We start from the raw sequence: 18812 nt of genomic DNA, 5'->3' as shown, positions 1-18812 counted from the left end.
AAAATGTGATTTTTAGAGCCACAGCATTATTACACAGTGTAGAGTCCCAGTTGTCAAAGGGGATGGGCTGGCTCTAAGGTAGGTATGGCGAACAGGTTTTACTTTGAGTGCCAACTCCTTATCAGTTGGTGATAGCTGCTTGGAGTACTGTATGGAGAAGGATCCTGAGGCCCTATCTAAGATGCAATTGTTCAGTGATGTCTGCCATGAATATAGGACCTCCGGTACACATCTGTCATATATTTCCCATCTCTGTTCTAAGACCACAAAAGGTGTCCGTTGTGATAGGTATTCCCGCTGGCTTGTCCACTGAGTCACCACAAGGATTCATGGGATTATTCATGAAAAAGTATCTACAGAGATTTTGCAGTTTCTGGAAACTGATTTTTGAACCACACTTGCTCCTTTGGTGCATGAGGTTAATAAAATGTAGAGAGAGCAGTGAGGAAAGCTAACTGTAACATCATTACCCATTCGAGTCCTTTTCTCTAAAGGAGAGATGCTTGTTTCACTCTCCAGGGTGGGTTATCTACTGCTAAAGAAGGGTGGTTTCTTGAGCAGCTGTGGTTAGTAACATGTTGTATTGAAAAGTAAAAGTGTTCACTTCTGTGCAGATGCAAATACAATCAGATTAACTTTATTTTAAGCTTTGATTACATTCCAGTTAATAAGAATACACTATATTAGGCCAGTTTAACAGTCCAGCTTAATGCATTTCAGTTTAGAATTGAGTATTGGAAGGCTTGGCAAATGCTGGAAGATTACTTAGTACAGTTAGGTATGATGTACCTACAGAGGGGACCAGCTGACCCTCATGGATTCCTGGTGCTGAAGGTTCAGGAACAGTCTCAAAGGCTTAGAAATGTGCTTGCAGAGACCAGAGAATTTCATTGGGACGTTTCCCCAGCTTCCTTCTCACTGTTCATCATTTCTTTTCTTTTTTTTTTTTTTTGCTAAGAATCACAGTCTACTGACCTAAATCACATTCTAGGCGTATCAATTTTGACAATTTTGACAATAAATCAGCCTTGCAAATAAATACCAGATAACCTTGTCTGTTGGAACCTTGGAACCTAATACAAATGATGTCAGCGTCCTCTGTCACTGGGTGTGCTGTAGCACTGGCAGTTTGCAAGGTGGAGTCCATATTACCTTGTAGCACCTGTGTGCCGAGCTGAGGTCTCAACACGGGTGATGTGAAGGACAAGAGGATTAGTGGCTGCCCATCCTTCCACATGTCTGGTCACTAAATCTGCCAGCTTCCCCAACTTGTTGGGTTTATTCCATCTCTAAAACTGTATCTGGACCTGTGTCATTGTGCAAAGGAGATGCTTCCAGAGAGACAGGTGAAATGTAATTGTTAATTAAAGAGACTAACTCCTCATCCTTACTGTCCCAAGTCAGCCTTGTTACTTTCTAGTACTACAGCCCCCAAAGGGTTAAAGTTAGGGCTGATGTTTCCTGCTGATCAGGCCACAGCGTGACAACTATAAAGTGCACTATAAAACTACATTATTTAATAGATCTGAGTATTGCACCTGCTTTCTTATCTCCTCTTAGGTGATTAAGTTTTCCACAAATGCAATTTGTTAATATGGGGCCACATCTTCTCACAAGGTAAATCTGTGAAATTTGGCAGGCAGTAGCTCTGCTGCAGGTGCAAGATGAAAGACCTTTCCCTGGCTTTGCCAAGAAGAAAAATCATGCTGCACTCGATTCCTGGGAAAAATATTCTGACACAGAGGACAAAACTGTTTCCAAGAAAGGGGAATAGAATTCTAGGGCCCAAATCACGTGCTGGCCTCCTGTTTGGAGAGTACATCACCCTGAAAAGGCTGAGCGGGGGATGAGCAGCCCTGTTTTACATGAGGCCAGGTAACGAGCAAATCTCCTTTCTAAGGGAAGTCCTCCGATACTTGGAGCTGCAGCCATTTGAGATGAGAAATGATAACTTTTATGAGCTATGAGAGCTTGATTAGGGCTTAATTAAAGCTAATGCTCAGAATCCTTTGGAAGGTGGAGCGATTAAAAACTAACTTCCACATTGAATAGCCACACTGAAAAGTGTGTCTTCAAAATACGTGGCATCACCACTCTGGGGCTCTACCCAGTCCTGTCCGGGTCTTCACAGCTAAGTTAAAGCAAGAGCTGACTATTTGTGCATTAGAATTTCCTTAGCCAAGACTACAAGAGGCCAAGTGCTCGGGCCCATCTCAGGCCCTCGTGCGTCTACATAGACGGTCGTTTCTGAATCTGCAAGTCCAGCTCGCCGTACACGTGTCTCAGGAGGTCACTGGTCATGCTGGCCATCAGCTTCCGAGGGCCAGAAACCCAAGGCCGACACACCTCCTCCCATTGCACGGTGGAGTTGGGCCGGATTTCCCTGAAAGGATGGAAGAGACAGGAAAGGTTTTATGCTCCAGAGAGGCAGATCCAGTTTCCCACCTTGACCAGGGAGCGGCGAGGCCCCTGCCTGAGTCACAGGCTCTCTTTCTTTTGGTTGATGGTGGCTGCAAGACGGAAGGGCCAGGGTGGCTGATTTCCAGTGACCACCCGAATGAGGCCCCTAGATGAGGCTCAGCCAGAGACAGCCCCATGGGTCCGGGTTCCTTCCACACGGATGCGTCAGCTGGCCTTCTGGTGGACGTGGTCCATGCAGCGTGTGGTGGAGCTGAGCTGAGCGCCCGGCCAGCCCTGAGTCAGCTGAACTTCAGCTTATCCCCAGGCTTCCACAGTACCCTTGAGGACATGACCGATCTCCCTCGGTTCATTTGCGGGCTAAAGTACCCTCCTGGGATCAGACTTCTCTCTGAACCCTCAGCTGCCTCTACTGAGGTCCTGATGCTCTAACTGGTTCTGGTCAACCCCCTTGGGATAGACCTGTTCCCAGGCCCAGGATCTGGAACATCACCCAGCCTGCTCTGTAATTCATAATCCTGTTTCAACCAATTGATTTCGGTCCCTTGCCCACATACCTTGCTGCTGAGCATTTATTGCTGATGCCCTAATCCATCCTGATGGTGGGGCCTTCAATGGTCCTGCTTTTCCTCGTCCCCTGTGGCCATGCTCTGAGGTCTTCCTAAGCGTCATGGCCAAGCCCAGCCCAATGGATTACGAAGTCAATCAGGGTGGGGAATTTAGGCTTCTCGGGAGTATTTCACGTATCGCCCCCACCCCCACCCCCACTCCCGATGTGATGGAAGCTCAGGAGGAGATTACATGCAGGTTTTATATGTTTGATAGTCCCCTGAGGTGGACACTATTCGACAAATTTTCTAGTTAAGAAAAATGAAGGGATTAAACATGGGAGGTGATGTTTCCGTGGTCACACAGGTGTTAATGGGCAAAGGCAAGATTTGGACCCAAGTTTATCTGTTTCTAAAGCACATGCTCTTTCTACTTCTCTGTACTATATTTCATCCTGTATCCTCTGATGAAATGCCTTTTCTGACCACTGTGCTTGCTTTTTCATATGTCTCATTTCTCAAGCAAGACAGATGCCCTTTCGTTCAGTGTTGAGAGCTTCCTGCAGGTCTTGTTATTGGAGGATTCCTGGTCTCCGCTCTCTGACTCAGGCCAGGCATTGGCTGGGCAGCTTTGCGTATAACCCTTGGCCTGCACTTTTCTGGGAAAGCATCAGGGATTTGAATGGAGACCACCATGCATGTCTTAAAAAGAGAGAAAAGGGACCAGACTCTTTTTATGGGGTTATTGGGGCACAGCATGTCAGAATGGGAAAGGACTTGGAAATCACTTCATCCGACTGTCCCATTTTAGAGACGAGGACTCTGAGGTCCTAAGGAGCCTGTGGAATCTTCCACAGTCACAGATCCGGATGGCCCAGACCCTGGAAGAACGGAGATACACACTGGGGACACAAAGAGGGTGCTCCGAAATGAAGAACGTGTTGTGCAGAGGAATTTGGTGGGTAGATCCTTAGACCCCTGAGCGAGGGCCCAGGGGATGGGAGGGCACTTCCTACGAGCTCCACGGGGTGGCCTGGGAACGAAAGGAGCTGACGGCAGCACTGTGGCTTTGAACTGGAGTGGTGGCGGGAGGGTGGCACAGAAGGGGACTGTCGGTGAGTCTAGAGTGGTTCAAAGGCCTCAGCTACAAGATCCCCATTTGCCCTTGGAGGTCAGGGCCATACAGCATCACTTTAGACAGAGCCAAAGCGAAGGAGAAATATGGGGCCATCCACCTGTGCTTGACCTAGTCTGCATAAAGGTAGAAGCCCATGATATTCTCAAAGATCACTAAAACAATATGTATTTTACCTGGCTGCAGGCGTACATCCTCTGGGATGAAAGGGGGAAAGGCTCCAAATCTTAGACATCTAGCCGCTAAATAAGAAATCCCTTTTCTCTTGTATCTGTGGCCAGTGGATTGGGAAACGCCTCTAAGGCTAGGGGACTCCTCTCTCTAGGGCCGCCCCAGGCACTGGCTCTGAGAGTCTCAATGTCTCAATGAATTTGTCATTAGTTCTTAATTTTTGTTCTTTAGAAATGAGGCTATATAAATTATCTTATTGAGTTATAGAAAAGCCAAATTATGTGACAAGTGCACACCCAGAGCCTACATATGGGAGTATTTTTCCAGCTCGGTAAATTACTTTTATGATTCAAGGTTTGAAAAACACTGAGCTCCCTGTGGGTTTCCTCACCTGTAAAAGGACACTGTGAAATACTGAAAAGGGTGTGGAGAGGGTGGGTGAGTTAGTATTTGTGCTGTGCCTAGAACCGTGGCAAGATGTGGTTAAATACCACGTATTAAACATATGTTGCCTCTGCTGCTTTGCTATTATTATTATTACTCTCACCATCACCTCTGTGGTCATCATGTTCTGCCTGAACTCCCTGCAACATAATTTCGGAAAGTTCTTCTGGCTTGTATGCAGAGAAACAGTTCTCTACCCTTAATTTAAATAATCTTTTCAATATGAATATAGGTTTTTAGATATTTATTTCTCAGTAGCTGTGCTGTTTTTACCCTGATCCATTCATTCTTTCTTCCCCGGTTTCCCCAAGTGATCCATCCAGAACATTTTGCAAGAGAGTTGTCCCGCGTAAGGATATGGCCTGCGGCCTAGAGTGCAGGCAACTCCCTCCGACAGAAACTGTAAACCCCGAGCTTTACTTCATTATTTGGTCTCACTCAGAAGCTCGTCCCCGTAATGATATGCATCCATGTATCTATGGCCACTCACGAGCATCACTGAAGATACTCATACATGAAGAGACACATGCATGCCTAAGTAGGCATTTACCTACAGAAAAATGCATGCACAAAGAAAGAAAAAAATCATTTCCCCATCTTGCTAAGTGGAGTATACAAAATAAATAAATCAAATTCAAAAACAAAGAAGTGGAGTAATACTGGAATAATCCTATACTCCCAGGGATAGACGTTGTGATAAATGATTCTCAGTAATGCGCTGAACAATCAAGATACGCCGGCCATTTATCATCTTACGCACGGGCAGTCGTAGGGGATTATTATCACAATAAACTGCACCGATCTCTGGTTTGTCCTCCACGTGTCTAGCCCTCTGTCCTACTTGAGAGACTCAAAATTTAAAACAAAAGCACAAAGTCGGGGAACTTTTCTCTTAAAATAACTTACGGAACCTCATCATTTTTTAAAGAGAAAAATGAATCTGGAAGATGAATTATTTGCTCTTGCAGAAGTGTCAAGTGCAGAAGCTGGACAGCTGCCGGTCTGTGGGAGCAGGACCTCTGAGCATCTGAGGAAGGTGTGGGGAGGTCGGGGGCAGAGCAGGAAGGTAAATCATTTTGGAGTGGAGTTGACTGTGTCCTGACTGAGGAATGGACATGGCACCACCTATTCCTCGTTCAATTCCCTGCTCACTAGCTCCCGCCTTCCAGACCCTCTGCTTTGGCGCTCCAGACCCCCTGGCGCCTATGGCCCTTGGGTGGGCAGGTGGGGTGGAGACTCCCTTGACTATTCAAGGCGTGTATCTGAGAAAGGAATACAGTCTTGTGAAGGGTTCTGGTTCTACAGAATTGCACTTCTTAAGGGTCCAAGTCGTTACATTGATCTGACGCTCTTTGATCAGGTCTTGGCGGTATAGGGTACACTGCAGTGTTTCAACCATCCGACAAGATGGTTGTGCGTGCTGGCTGGCTCAGGTCTGGGCTGTGAAGGTGTGAGGAGGAATCAGGAGGAGACAGAGAAACCAGTGGTCTCTCCGAAGTCCCAAGCCCACCCTAGGCCATAAGTATTTTCTATGTCAAGTTATTTCCAATTTTTGACAGTCTCTGAGAAATAAAGCTTCCCTTGCTTTGGAGAGATCCACCCTCTGGATCTGGATCCCCATAAGCGATTGAGGACCTGGCTCTCTGTCTGTTACTGATCTGCCATAGACCTATGCGTTGAAGGTGATTTACTGATAGAGCCAACGGCAGAGTGCAGGCGGGACATTTGCTTTGTGTCCACTGTGTAGGGACTGGCCTCTTCCAACCTTTCCCCAGTTCACCCCCCTTTGTCCTACCCCAATGTCGGATATTAACAGTAAGAAATGCACCTGGACACTCAACCCCCTTTGAGCCCTGTGTCTCCTCAATGGTGGGTCATTGCACTGTGCTAGGATTCATCTTTCTTCTAATACACAGATTATCTCCTTCCTTGCATTGGTTTGGGATCAAGGTGGAATTCTTGCACAGCCAAGGTGTCAAGGTGGCAGGAGGTTCTGGTACCCTCAGATGAGGCTTGTTGGAGAAGGAAAAATTGGCTACAGCAGGGGGCTGTTTTAAAGAAGAAATGTGTTTCACTTTGCCTGAGCGATTCTTGCATCTGATTCGAGTGGGAAGGTGTGAGAATGGGTGAGTGAGACTGTCGTTTCTGATGAAAGCAGGGCTAGCCCTACTGACCTCTCCCTCTAGCTGGGGTTGATTTCTAATTTAATTTTTTTTTTCTTGCAGCTTTCCTATTAGAACAGGAAGGTTGTTATGTTTTGTGCTTGCATTTTTTAAAAAAAGCACTCAAATTATTTTCTCTGTTGTTTATTGCATCCTCCAGCATCAGGGACCTCTTAAATGATGGGATGCAGAAGCCGTGAGCACTGTAATTTCAAAGAAATGCAGCGAGCCCCCTAGTGCACACATCGTCCTTAAAGGCGCTTCAGAAAGGGTGAAAGAGGCCTTGCATTAGTCTCACAGACTCCGAGCGGGGTAGCTTCCATAAAGGGCGTTGGGGAAATTCCTAACATACCTGGGTCATAAGGCAGTTTCCAAATCCCTGCACCTCCTTTTTTATACCTTAGAAGGTCATCCCACAGGAAATATGCTAGATTGATTGATGCTGACAGGGACTTCTTTGTGGTAGAAATGAAAGTAATAAACTCAAAGATTGGGCTGCATTCTGGGTGTCCCACTTTAAGAGGAGTACTGACAAGTTGGAGGACGTGGCCGAGGGCGGGAGCCGAGGCCACATCAGGGATGAGAGGAATGAAGTCGGTGTAGGAATAGAGAAGACGCAGGAAGATTGGACAGCTGTGTGCAAACATTTGCAAGCCATTCGATGGAAGACAAATGTGCCTCTGTGTACAGGTCCAGATGACGGGGTTAGGATCGTCGGTGGGATCGAAAGGTGGAATTGTTTTCTAACGACTAGAAGTACCTGAACACGGAATGGGCGGTCTTATTGGGTGACACTCTTGTTCAGTAGAAGTCACACGAGCTGAGAACTGTAGGGTACAATCTAATGGCGCGAGGTGTGGGAGAAGCAGAGTTTCATTCGTGTTACTACAGAGCGCAGGGTGGTCGTTGGTCCCTTGAATAGGGAACCAAGTCTAGAACTCTCTAGGCTCACCTTTGTTCTACTGAAAGCAACAGTTCTAGAGAGCGGGTTGGTAAGATCTTGGAGGTGGGGTTGGAAAGAAAGGACTCATGAAAAGGGACATCTTTCAGCGGGATACCTCCGTAAATACGAGAAGAATGAGTACATGAGGAAGGAGTCTGGCAAAATTCTTGCACTTCGGGATCTGCAATCAGCCAGCCACGTCTGGATGTTGGCTTACTTCTATCAAACGCACAACTTAGGACAAACCAGTCAACCTCTCAAAGCCTCAAATTCCTCCACCACCAAAGGGAGCTAATTATAGTGCCCACCCCATTAAGGTGGTTTTAAGGATTGAATGATGGAAGTGTTGGTCAACGCAACGCTGTGCTTTTGGAGGTAGCAGCTTCTCAGATATGTTCGCTGGGGATTGGATGTGAGTTTGGAAAACATGGAGAGAGACAGAACTTCCTACAACCCCACCTCACCTCCCCACTTTCCCAGCACTCACTGGAACATCTTCCTTATGCGTTTCGTCACTCCAGGACCATCCAGGTAAATCCAAATATTTTTCAGAGTTTCTTTTAAAGGATTGGTGAACTCAACGATCACAACCATGTCAGAACCGACTACCTGAGCGCCTTGGACCTAAGAAGTGAATTGGGAGAGAGAGAAGCTCCTTAGCAGCACATAAAGCCTCTTTATGCTCCCCTGTATCTTTAACCCTCTTTACTTTTTCTTCTGTTTTACAGCATGGCCATTTTTTGGCAAGGGAACAAGTGCGATGAGGCTATTATTTTGACTGGGGGATACCTATCAAGAAAAAGATGGACAATTACTAATTAGAATCACACTCGTTTCCCCATTATAAAAACCACCCTAATTAGAATTCAGGTGAACAGCCGTGGCCCCCAGCTGTTGCCGTCAGCAGGAGGTGGAAGTGCATCTGGTGTAGCAACAGCTTTCCGTGGTGAGGGCAGCCAGGCGAACTCTGCTCCTGGAAGGGGTTCAAGTTTCCTGCCAGGACAGGAGGGATCCCTGAGTTCAAGAGGAAGAAAACACTCCACGGGGCCTGCGCCTTCTTACTTGGAGGCACTCTAGAGAGAAATATGTCCGAGGAGGGAGGCCTCACCGTTGAACTTGAAGGAGAGGAATCTGGACACTAAAATGGGCAAAAGGGACTTTTCCTCTGCAGCCACAGCATCTGCATCCAGGAGGCTGTAAGCCTTTTTGTGGTGAGTTTATCCATCACAAGTCTCAGAAGTATTGGGTATTTGGCAAAGTGGCCAGAGTTCAAGGACAGCTCCAACGCTTACTAGCAGTGGGGCCTTGGGTGACTTTTCCAACCTTTCTGAGACTCAGTTTTCCTGTCTCTGAAACAGGACTGACGTTCCTATGGGGTAATCTATGTAGAATGCTATTATTATTGTTGTTGTTGTTATTATTAGTTCTCATGCTGTGTTCACAATGTACCACACACTTGGGACTATATGCTTTCCTAACGCCAACGCGACGTGCTGGAAAATGACCAGGGAGCTATAGGATTTGTTTGTTCGTTTAGGGGCTTTGTATGCCAAATGGATGGGTCTGTATAAGCTCTAAATAACTTGGGAACAAGATAATAACAATAGTTCTTCCATCGTAGGAAAGGAGTAGGATGAGTTAATACACATGAAGCAGCTAACACAATGCATGGCGCGTTGACAAAGGCTCAATGCATTATAGCTCATACTTTTTTTGGATTAGCAGTACTTGGGGTAGTTTGCTTTATTCACCTTATTTTAGCCCACTTTCAACTCCAGTATCTAGCTGGTGTCCAGTAGGTATTTGTTATATTAGGTTGACTGCTTAAAAATGAAATTTATTCGCTGTTTGAGTTTTCTATACATCAACCCAGGCACTATACTGCCTTATGTTTTAAGCGGTCTATAACACATGTGGAAATGAGCCTTTCTCATGAATAGAGGGAAAGAGGAAGGACATTGCCCAGAGAAGAAGAAGATTCTCACTCATTGGCTCTAGCGTTAAGAATTAGAACCTTATGGCTTTACTCTTTTTTTTTTTTAACATATTTACTGGAGTATAATTGTTTTACAATGGTGTGTTAGTTTCTGCTGTATAACAAAGTGAATCAGCTATACATATACATACATCCCCATATCTCCTCCCTCTTGTGTCTCCCTCCCTCCCTCCCACCCTCCCTATCCCACCCCTCTAGGTGGACACACAACACCGAGATGATCTCCCTGTGCCATGCGGCTGCTTCCCACTAGCTACCTTACATTTGGTAGTGTATATATGTCCATGCCACTCTTTCACTTCGTCCCAGCTTACCCTTCCCCCTCCCTGTGTCCTCAAGTCCATTCTCTACATCCGTGTCTTTATTCCTGTCCTGCCCCTAGGTTCTTCAGAACCTTTTTTTTCTTTTTTAGATTCTGTATATATGCATTAGCATACGGTATTTGTTTTTCTCTTCCTGACTTACTTCACTCTGTATAACAGTATCTAGGTCCAACCACCTCACTGCAAATAACTCAATTTCGTTCCTTTTTATGGCTGAGTAATATTCCATTGTATATATGTGCCACATCTTCTTTATCCATTCATCTGTCGATGGACACTTAGGTTGCTTCCGTGTCCTGGCCATTGTAAATAGTGGCTTTACTCTTTAAGACACATTGATGACTACATTTATGTCTATGGGATTTTAAAAATCTATAAGAAAAATGAAAATTGCAGCCGATTCTCCGTGGTCATTACATTCAAATCTCCACCCCCTAAGGTGGGATGGGCGGAGAGCTGGAAAGAGGAGTCGGGGTGGAGCAGACCCTGATTACGGTGGTGACAACCGCAGGTGTCACCTACAAAGCATGGACTGTATGCCAAGCAATGTGTCTCAGTGGTCCTCAACCTGGCATGCACAGCAGAATGTAAGGTTGGTTGAATTTGTGGATGCTCAGCCTGTGGGTTTTGGCATCTGCAGGGGTCCTGGAACCAATCCCCACGGATACCGAGGGATGACTGTATAAAAGTGCATTATTAGAATACTTTACATAGAATCTTTGGTTTAATTCTCAAGTGCATCCAACATATTTTTCCTAAGTTGAAAAATACTCCAGAACACTTTTTGGTTTCTAAAAATACAGGATAAAGATAACATTTACAAAAGCTGTCGAAACTGGAGAAAGTGGGACTGCTTTAGAGACACTATTGGTGAAAGTGTTTGCTGTGATCGCTTTGATTTGAGGGGAAAAATATTTTGGAGTCATCTGCTTTCTTCATGGTATGCTATTGAGATTACGGGGACAACCCCTTAAAAATCTGATAATAGCTACTGACCCTTCCTCCCGTGGACAAGCACAGTGACAAATACAAGATACATACACTTTGCAGGTAGTTTTAGGGGGTTCACTACAGACCCAGGATGTCTATCCATGGCCCTCAAGGGGCTGATGGGCTCCAAGTTAAGGATCCTTTACATACTGGCAGGTCTACCTCTACAGGAAGATTCTTCTGCTGTGGAAAGCAAAGTGGGCTCTTCCAGGTGACTGAGGGCAGAGATAAGGGGAATTTCGTATTTGAAAGGCTGGCCCAGGGTTTGGGCCTTCAGAGATAGGCGTTAGATCTGAATATGACTAGAAGATGAAGCCTTCTCAGATAATTTCACGTGTCATGCCTAATCAGTTTGCTTCCAGATATGACCTCTGTTATTAGCTGCTGGCACGGGTAAATAAATACTTCTCAGCCTTCCCTGATACTGGAGCCTGAAGGAGGGGGCCCTTCTCAGGTCGTAGAGTGTTTCTTTTGCAATTAACAAAGACTCGTGTCCCTTTTCTGACACTGGTCTCCTGCACCCCGATTTAAACGTCCTTTACCTGACTGCTGAGATGATAACGGAACTTAGAAACTCAAACCAAACCAAATATAAAGCCTGCCCAACACTCAGTATCACTGTCTTCTGCTTAGGCGATTTAAGTGGAGGTATTTCCTCCCGCTTTCAAGGAAAATGGAGCATTATACATAGTATTTTCATATCATGTGTTGATTTAAGTGGCGTGCAATTCGCAACGTGTGCTCACTGTAGAGAAGACCGGCCATCACCTGGACCAGAGCAAAGGATGAAGCATATGTCATACCCAGTGACATCAAATACTTTTGCACCCTGATTTTTTTCAATATTCCATTTAAAATATTTCTGTTTTTTTATACCGACCTAAAATACGATGCTTTTTCAAGTTAAACACCCTTCACCGATACTGACATACTGAGTTCTTGTCTTTTATGCTGTTTCATAATGATCAGTATTCTGTTTCTTTGATAAACAAGAACGTTACTAAGACACACCCACACACACACACACACACACACACACACACACACACTCTTGGGAGGAAGTTACTTTTTAGGAAATCACAAGCTCTCTTCCATGGAGTATATGCTTTATAATATACATAATAACTGTATTCAAAATCAAAACTGAAATGAAGGAAAACGTTTGGAAAGAATGAACCTAGTTGTCAATGTAATTCACGTGATTTATTAGTTCACCTCACAGCCCTTACTTCAAGTGCTGTCAATCATGGATTCCATGAATTAGTGGAAAATGATTTTTCCCCTCCTCCCCACCCTACGGTCACTGCTGGTAATAAGCAGTTGCTCGTTTGTAAACCAGTTCACCAGCACCCGCACCCCTGTTGCTTCTCACTAGCCCACTTAGGTTAGCCTTGGCTAAATAACGCAAATTTTTTTTTTTTTACGACGGTCAGCTTTTACGACAGTCAGGCAATGTTCTAAGTCTGCACCGTCCAGTGTGGTAGCCACCAGCCACAAGGGGCTATTTGAATTTAAATGAATTAAAATTAAATTAAATAAAAGTTCAGTTCCTTAGTTGTACTATAGCCACAGTTCAAGTACTCAGCACCTACATGCGTCTAGTGGCTATCCTGCTGGAAGGTGCGGATTTAGGGTATTCCCGTCATTATAGAAAGTTCTACCGGACGATGCTGCTAAGTGATTTACTTATATTAACTCATTTAATCCTCACGACCCCGTGAGGCAGACGCTATAAGAATTCATTTCACAGATGAGGAAAGTGAGGCACAAAGAAGTTAAGTGACCTGTTCAAGTAGGGGAAGTGAGACTTGGATGCAGACAGTCTGGTGCCAGAGTCACTGTTACCCACCCGCTGTGCTGACTCTTGATAAGTAATAACAACAATAGCGACTCACATTACTTTTAGTGTTTACTTAAGCATCCTGCTCATCATTTTACTTACATTATCTTGGTTGATCCTCTATGGGCTGGGCAGTGGACATTAACATTAGCCCCATTCTATTGATGTGAAACGAAAACTTAGAAGACAAACAAAATCCCCAAGTTACAGAGAGCCCGTAAAGCTGGCACGACCCAGATGTGAATCTAGGTCTTTCTGACTCCAAAGCCTTCACCTTTAAGCGCTACATACGCTGTCATCTCTGACAGCAGAGGGGCAAAAATAGTAACCTTTTCTGCTGAAAATAGTTTCTTTGCTTCCTGAAATGCCCTGAAGAATCATGTGCAGTGTTACCTTTTGCCATCACTAAGCTACCGGTCGAGCACGGTGATTCCAACTTGATTCTGAACTAAATTTGAAAACATATGTATTACTCCCCAACTCCTTCTTTTTGACTTTATGGGGAAAGAAGCAGATTTCTACGCCAGAGTAAAATGTGACAAGGTAGGCTTGAGGCCTTGATATACTGTATTACTTGACGATCATAGGATGTTCTATTTGGGGTAAAGAGAGAGACATCATTTTTAAAAAAAAGAGCCAGTAGCTCAAGCACACTGTGATCATATGACAGGGAAGATGAGATTTGTTATTCTTGTTGCTTTACTTTGCTTCTGTGTGAACAGGAATGCATAGAGGACGTGTTTCAGGCACCCCTAGGTTACCAGTGCTTCTCGTTTTCACTCTCAGATGCAGGTTGCTCCATAGCCGTGCTGAGAGGGAGGGGGAAATGCTCCCCTTCTGGCGGAGGCCTCGCTCACGGAGCGTCTGGGACGTGCTCTCCCGGCCAGTGGAGCAACCCACTGCCTGATCCTCCGGGACCAACAGAGGACGGAGAGAGGGTCAGCTATCTGAGCAAGTAAAGCCATGGCTGGTGGTACCCTGCCTGGGACCCTCCCCAGGTCCGTGGACTTCACCTGCTCAGGGCGCCTCGTGGTGGGACCTCACAGACAGACTTTGATTTTCTCCACAGATGGCTTACGGCGGTGCTGAGGGCACCGCTGTGGTGGCCTGGACGAGGACAGTGACCATGGCTGGGGGACGCTGAGGGGAAAGCACGCCGGACTCAGGGTCTCGAAGGCCAGGGACCACTGCTGTGTGTCCTCGGGCCAATCACTTGAACTCTCTGGGCCTCGGTGTCTCACGCGGTTCTTGGGAAGATTCAATGGGATACCGTCTGGGAAGTGATCTGGCAGAGCATCTGCAATGTCGCAGTTATTGACTCTAAATGCCATGGAGGTTTGAAGGGAGACAGTGCTGCCAGGGTGACCAGGAACACTTCCTCAGCCTCAGGTTCCCTCGCGGGGGGCGGTGTGGATTCGGGTTCTCGGGTGCCGGAGCCGAGAAGCACAAAGGGGAGAAGCTGGCAGCCTCCACTGACACTCTCCGAAGAGACGTGGAGAAGCCCACCCCCCGGGCCCTGCTCCGGCCTCCCACTGAAGGGCCGTGGACCCGGCAGGGGTGCGTCCTGGTGACTGGAACACGTGTCAGAGTCACGGAGAACCCCCGGGAGGCCAGGAGGGAGAAACATGCTCCGTGGGAAACATGGCAGGAGAAATGATTTAGGGGTTGCGGTTCGGGATAATTAGAACACAGAGTCTTGTTTTCATTTTCTGCCTTGACGGAAAGCTTCCGATATTTAGGCTCTCACAGCAGGCAGTGAAACTGCAGTTAAGTCTCACCATGTACCTGGTGGCTGTCAAGCATCTGGGGACGCTCGCTGCTCCTCAGGTGGTTCCCCAGTTTTCACCTGTCCTCCGGTTAAAAAGTGAAACGGCGTATGAACTGGGACGTTGGAGGAGCAGGGCCCAGGCATCCGCCATAGCATCCCTGCCGGCCTTGCTCTCCTCTGGTTAAAACTGGGGCTTCCACGGGCGCGGACAGAAGGGAGACGAAGAGGATTTCACGCTTGACCTCAGGTGAGTGGCGGGCCCCAGTCAGAACACAGCAGTACGGTGGTGCTTAAGAAAAACCAAGACAGTGTCCCGACTCAGAAGCGATCTGGGCGTGGACCCAGCGCCGGTGCCTCCGTGCCAGTTGGGAAAGGGAGCCCCTTTCCCAGTGGATGCAGCGTCCCGCCAGGCTGCGTGGCTTGGCGAGTGGCGAGTGGGCTCGGTTTGGTCCTTCCATTGTCCACTGTGTGGGCACAGCTCCCACAAGCGTCGGATTTTCTGGAGTGGAGCCACCCAGAGGAAGCCACCCCCCGGGGGGTCAGCAGGGACCTTCCCCATGTGACCTGCCTTCTCCTCACCGCTGCAGGTCCAGAGCGCCGGGAGGACATTCTGCTGGTTGATGTCCAGGAATTACCCCCTTTCCTAGGCCCTGGCTACACTGTCCGGTACAAGAGGGCTGCCCCAAGCTGTGAGGCCGCGGTGGTGGACATGTGAGAACAGAGCAGCTGTGTCCTTGGAGCTGACCGGGGGAGGTCCCTGCTGAAAGGAAAATTAGCAGCCTTTCCCCATTTCAAAGAAAAAGTCAATAAAAATATTTTCAATATTGAGTTGTCCTCGGATAATTTTTAAAGCATTTGCTACAATTTATTTACAGAGTGGGCACCAAATAACTCTTCGTTGAAGGATTAAATGAATGAGTGAGTGACTAAGCATCAGGATGAAGAAACACCGAAAAATTCTTTTAGCCAACAGAACAGATATAAGTAAGGAGCAAACGCGTGTTGAAATCGTGTTAACGCCACTCCAGGACAACTCCGGCACTTGTATGGACCGTGCACAGCCTGGGGGCGGCGGAAGCAGGGAGGCGCGTGAAAATGCGTGTGAAAAAAATCTTGGAAACGGGCAACTGTTCTTATTTTAAATATTTAAAAGATTCTTTTTCTTTTAAATCTAGGGGCACCTGTTGGTGTATGGTTTGTTCATGGCTGTAACTTTTTAAGATCGCATACTTAGAAAGTGGTTTCATTTTTTTCCTAGCAAAATTTGTTCCTCGTTCATAGGAGAGAATGAGTTCTCTTGGTGTCTCATGATGTCCTGAAAAGGCTACAGGACTGTCCCACATGATAATACTAAAGATGCGGTGGGACCCGAGCTGTTTTAAATGGTGGCACGGGGTGTTGTTTTCCCAGATACTGAGAGGAGGTCAGGGGGAACGTGTGACCGCCTCTCCTCTCTCCCCCGAGTCTCCTCCAGGCTCTTCGCGACCGGCCCCCCCTCTCAGGAGGCTCCCACAGGGAACAATGCACATGATCAACACCCAGGGGTCGGTTTCAATGCCACCAGGTGAGCGTTGGCCAGAGGGCCGCTCCTGCCCTGAGCAAGTCTCAGGGCCTTGACTACAGAATCCCCGGCACAGAGGGGACTGGGCGGCGAGGGAGGGAACACTAACCAGCAGCCACCGGCCCTGGCAGGGGCTAAGCTTTCTCGGAAACGGCTCAGATTTAGTCCTTAACAACTTTGTGTTTTATATATGATTGCAGTTAATAATGGGACTAGTATTGTGAGTGTGTTATTTTGCAAAAAGGGACAGGGAAGTTCAGAGAGAGAGGATGTGTGTGTGAGAGAGAGAGAGAGAGAGAGAAAGAAGGAGGAGGAGGAGAGGAAGAAGGAAAGGGAGAAAGAGGACAGGCAACCTGGGGGTGGCTCCCCCCGGGTGATGGAAGCTGACAGACGCCGGCCTTCATCACGTACTTACTGTGATCAAGGAACCACGTTAAGCTCTTTATGAGGATTATTTCCGTCATCCCCCCCAGCAACCCAGCAAGGTCAGCAATATTACTGGACCCATTCTACATCTGAGACGCTGAAGAATTTCTGTTGCCCCCATCCCCTCCCCCAAATAGCCGTTCCTTAAGCATCAAAACGCTGAAGAATCTTTTCCTGACTTAAAAAAGTCTCTAAACAACGATCAACACGTGGGAAGGCAGAGACAAATTCTATGTCTGATTTTAATAAAATAGACTTTTCTCATCAAAATATTTTGATAGCCTGGGAAAAGAGATGTGTGCTCATTAAAGTTTAATGACTGTCTCTCCCTGCCGTTTTCCATATGAGGATCACACACTGTGACTCACGCATGGTGGGTGCCAGGAATAGTCTACCGGGGGCCCAATTCCGATATCTGTGCTCCCGGGGACGAATGCAGCACAAGACCGGGTGCTTAGGATGTGAGCACGTGTCCACTGGCCTAACTGCTCTGGTGGACGGTGATGTGGATCCAGACAGGTGGGCCCCATCGTGGTCCAGGTTGGTGTCTATCTGCTCTAGAAAGGGAGCTGGGTAAGAAGAGCTGCAAACTAGCCCTCAGGCAGCTCCAGCCCCAAGGCTGAGCTGGGTCCCCCAGGAGACAGTGCTTTGGGCAAAGGCTTTGAAGAGAAGGGAGAAAGGCAAGAGGTTCGGACTCTTGGGAGGTCAGAGTTGACAATGATGTTACATTCATGCTCTAGAATCTCCACTGAAGCCCCCCTGTTCACAGACCAGTTAGGAAGCTCTCAGCCAAACCTTTTAGCCTCACCTCAAAGTGGCCCCAGGCTGCCTTGCCCGGTCTCTCTTCACTAGTCATCTGCTTCCAGCCTGCAGTCCCGCTGCGGCGGCTTCCAGCTGTTCCCCTCACCGCCCTTGCTTATGTTTTTCTTTTCCGAGCATCTGGAGGGGTCTCTCCATCCATCTCTACCGGCCGAATGTTATCCACTCACCGAGGATCATCTACGGTTCTACAGCCTTAATTCTTGACACCCCACTCCACTCCAGCTCCTGTGATCTCTCCTCCCTGGAAACACCAGGCCATTCGGTAAATGCAGTCACCCTCTTCTATTCTGGTGACAGTTCCAGTGTGAGGGCAACACAGCCGAGCCGTTACCTGAACAAGCTTCCAAATCAGTAAGACCTGGGTTAGAAGCTTCCTTCCCTCCCTTATCAGGCAGGTGATCACAGGCAAGTGGCTTGTGAGCAGTAACAAGGACAATACCAACAACCAACGCATACTCGGCATTGACCGTGAGCTAGGCGTTAGGTACCCATTTGTTGGTTTTACACCCACGGCAGCTCTATGAAGTAAGACTTGCTATCCTCTCCGTTAAACAGCTGAGAGAACAGGAGCTAAGAGACAGTAAGTGATGCGTCCAGGGTTACACAGCTAGTGTGTTGAGGAAACAGGCTTTGAGTTCAGAGAGTTTGGTCCCAGGGCCTGTGTTTTGACCACCACGCTACAGGGCACTGCCCTCTCTGGGCCTCTCAGATTTCTCATCTGTAAAATGGGTACAGTAATGTCCACCTCGTAGGGTGGAAATGAGGATTAAATAAGATGGTACAGGAGAAGCATAATAGCGTAGACCTCAGTACTCATAGCTACTGTCATTGTCACAGCACTGTGTGTCGGTCTCACCCCCCCACTCCTGCCTCGGAGTCGGGGTGGGGGGGGGGGTCCTGCCTTCCTGACCCTTGTCTCTCACACCCTCTCATCCTGTGCCTTCATCATAGTGACCTTGGGAGGTTCTGTAAGCTGTGGGCCTGTCCCAGGCTCAAAGAGATGGACCAAGCGTTCTAGCGTTTTCCTAGAACCTGGGGACATGTGTCCCACGTGGTCTGGACCTCTGAGCCACGGTGCTTTTGTACTTTCACTGCATTTAGCTTCCTCTCCAACTCCTGTTTATGCAGTTTATTTGACTCCCGCCCTGAGGTCTCCTGGGTAACATTTGTTTCAATGTATATTTCTTTCCTCCTCCCCTCCCCTTCTTCCCCCCCCCCCGCCCCTCCCTTTTTTTGTGTCCTTTCCCCCCCCCCAGTCTCTTTCA

General features: G+C 47.4%; 1 protein-coding gene across 1 annotated transcript in view; it reads right to left on the bottom strand.

Annotated features, from left to right (window-relative positions):
- Positions 1-817: 817 nt before the first annotated feature.
- The window catches only part of F13A1 (coagulation factor XIII A chain), a 150901-nt gene continuing 132906 nt past the window's right edge, over positions 818-18812 (bottom strand). The window contains exons 14-15 of the mRNA XM_007125187.3: positions 8309-8445; positions 818-2383 (exon numbers count right to left, since the gene is read on the bottom strand). Of these exons, the coding sequence (XP_007125249.1) occupies positions 2230-2383; positions 8309-8445 (291 nt within the window). The 3' untranslated portion in view covers positions 818-2229. The remainder of the gene's footprint in view (positions 2384-8308; positions 8446-18812) is intronic.

Source organism: Physeter macrocephalus, chromosome 18 (assembly GCF_002837175.3).
Source record: "Physeter macrocephalus isolate SW-GA chromosome 18, ASM283717v5, whole genome shotgun sequence".
In the NCBI taxonomy this organism is placed as follows: Eukaryota; Metazoa; Chordata; class Mammalia; order Artiodactyla; family Physeteridae; genus Physeter; species Physeter macrocephalus.
The sequence above is the reverse complement of the archived record's forward strand: the minus strand, read 5'-3'. Positions and strand labels throughout refer to the sequence as shown.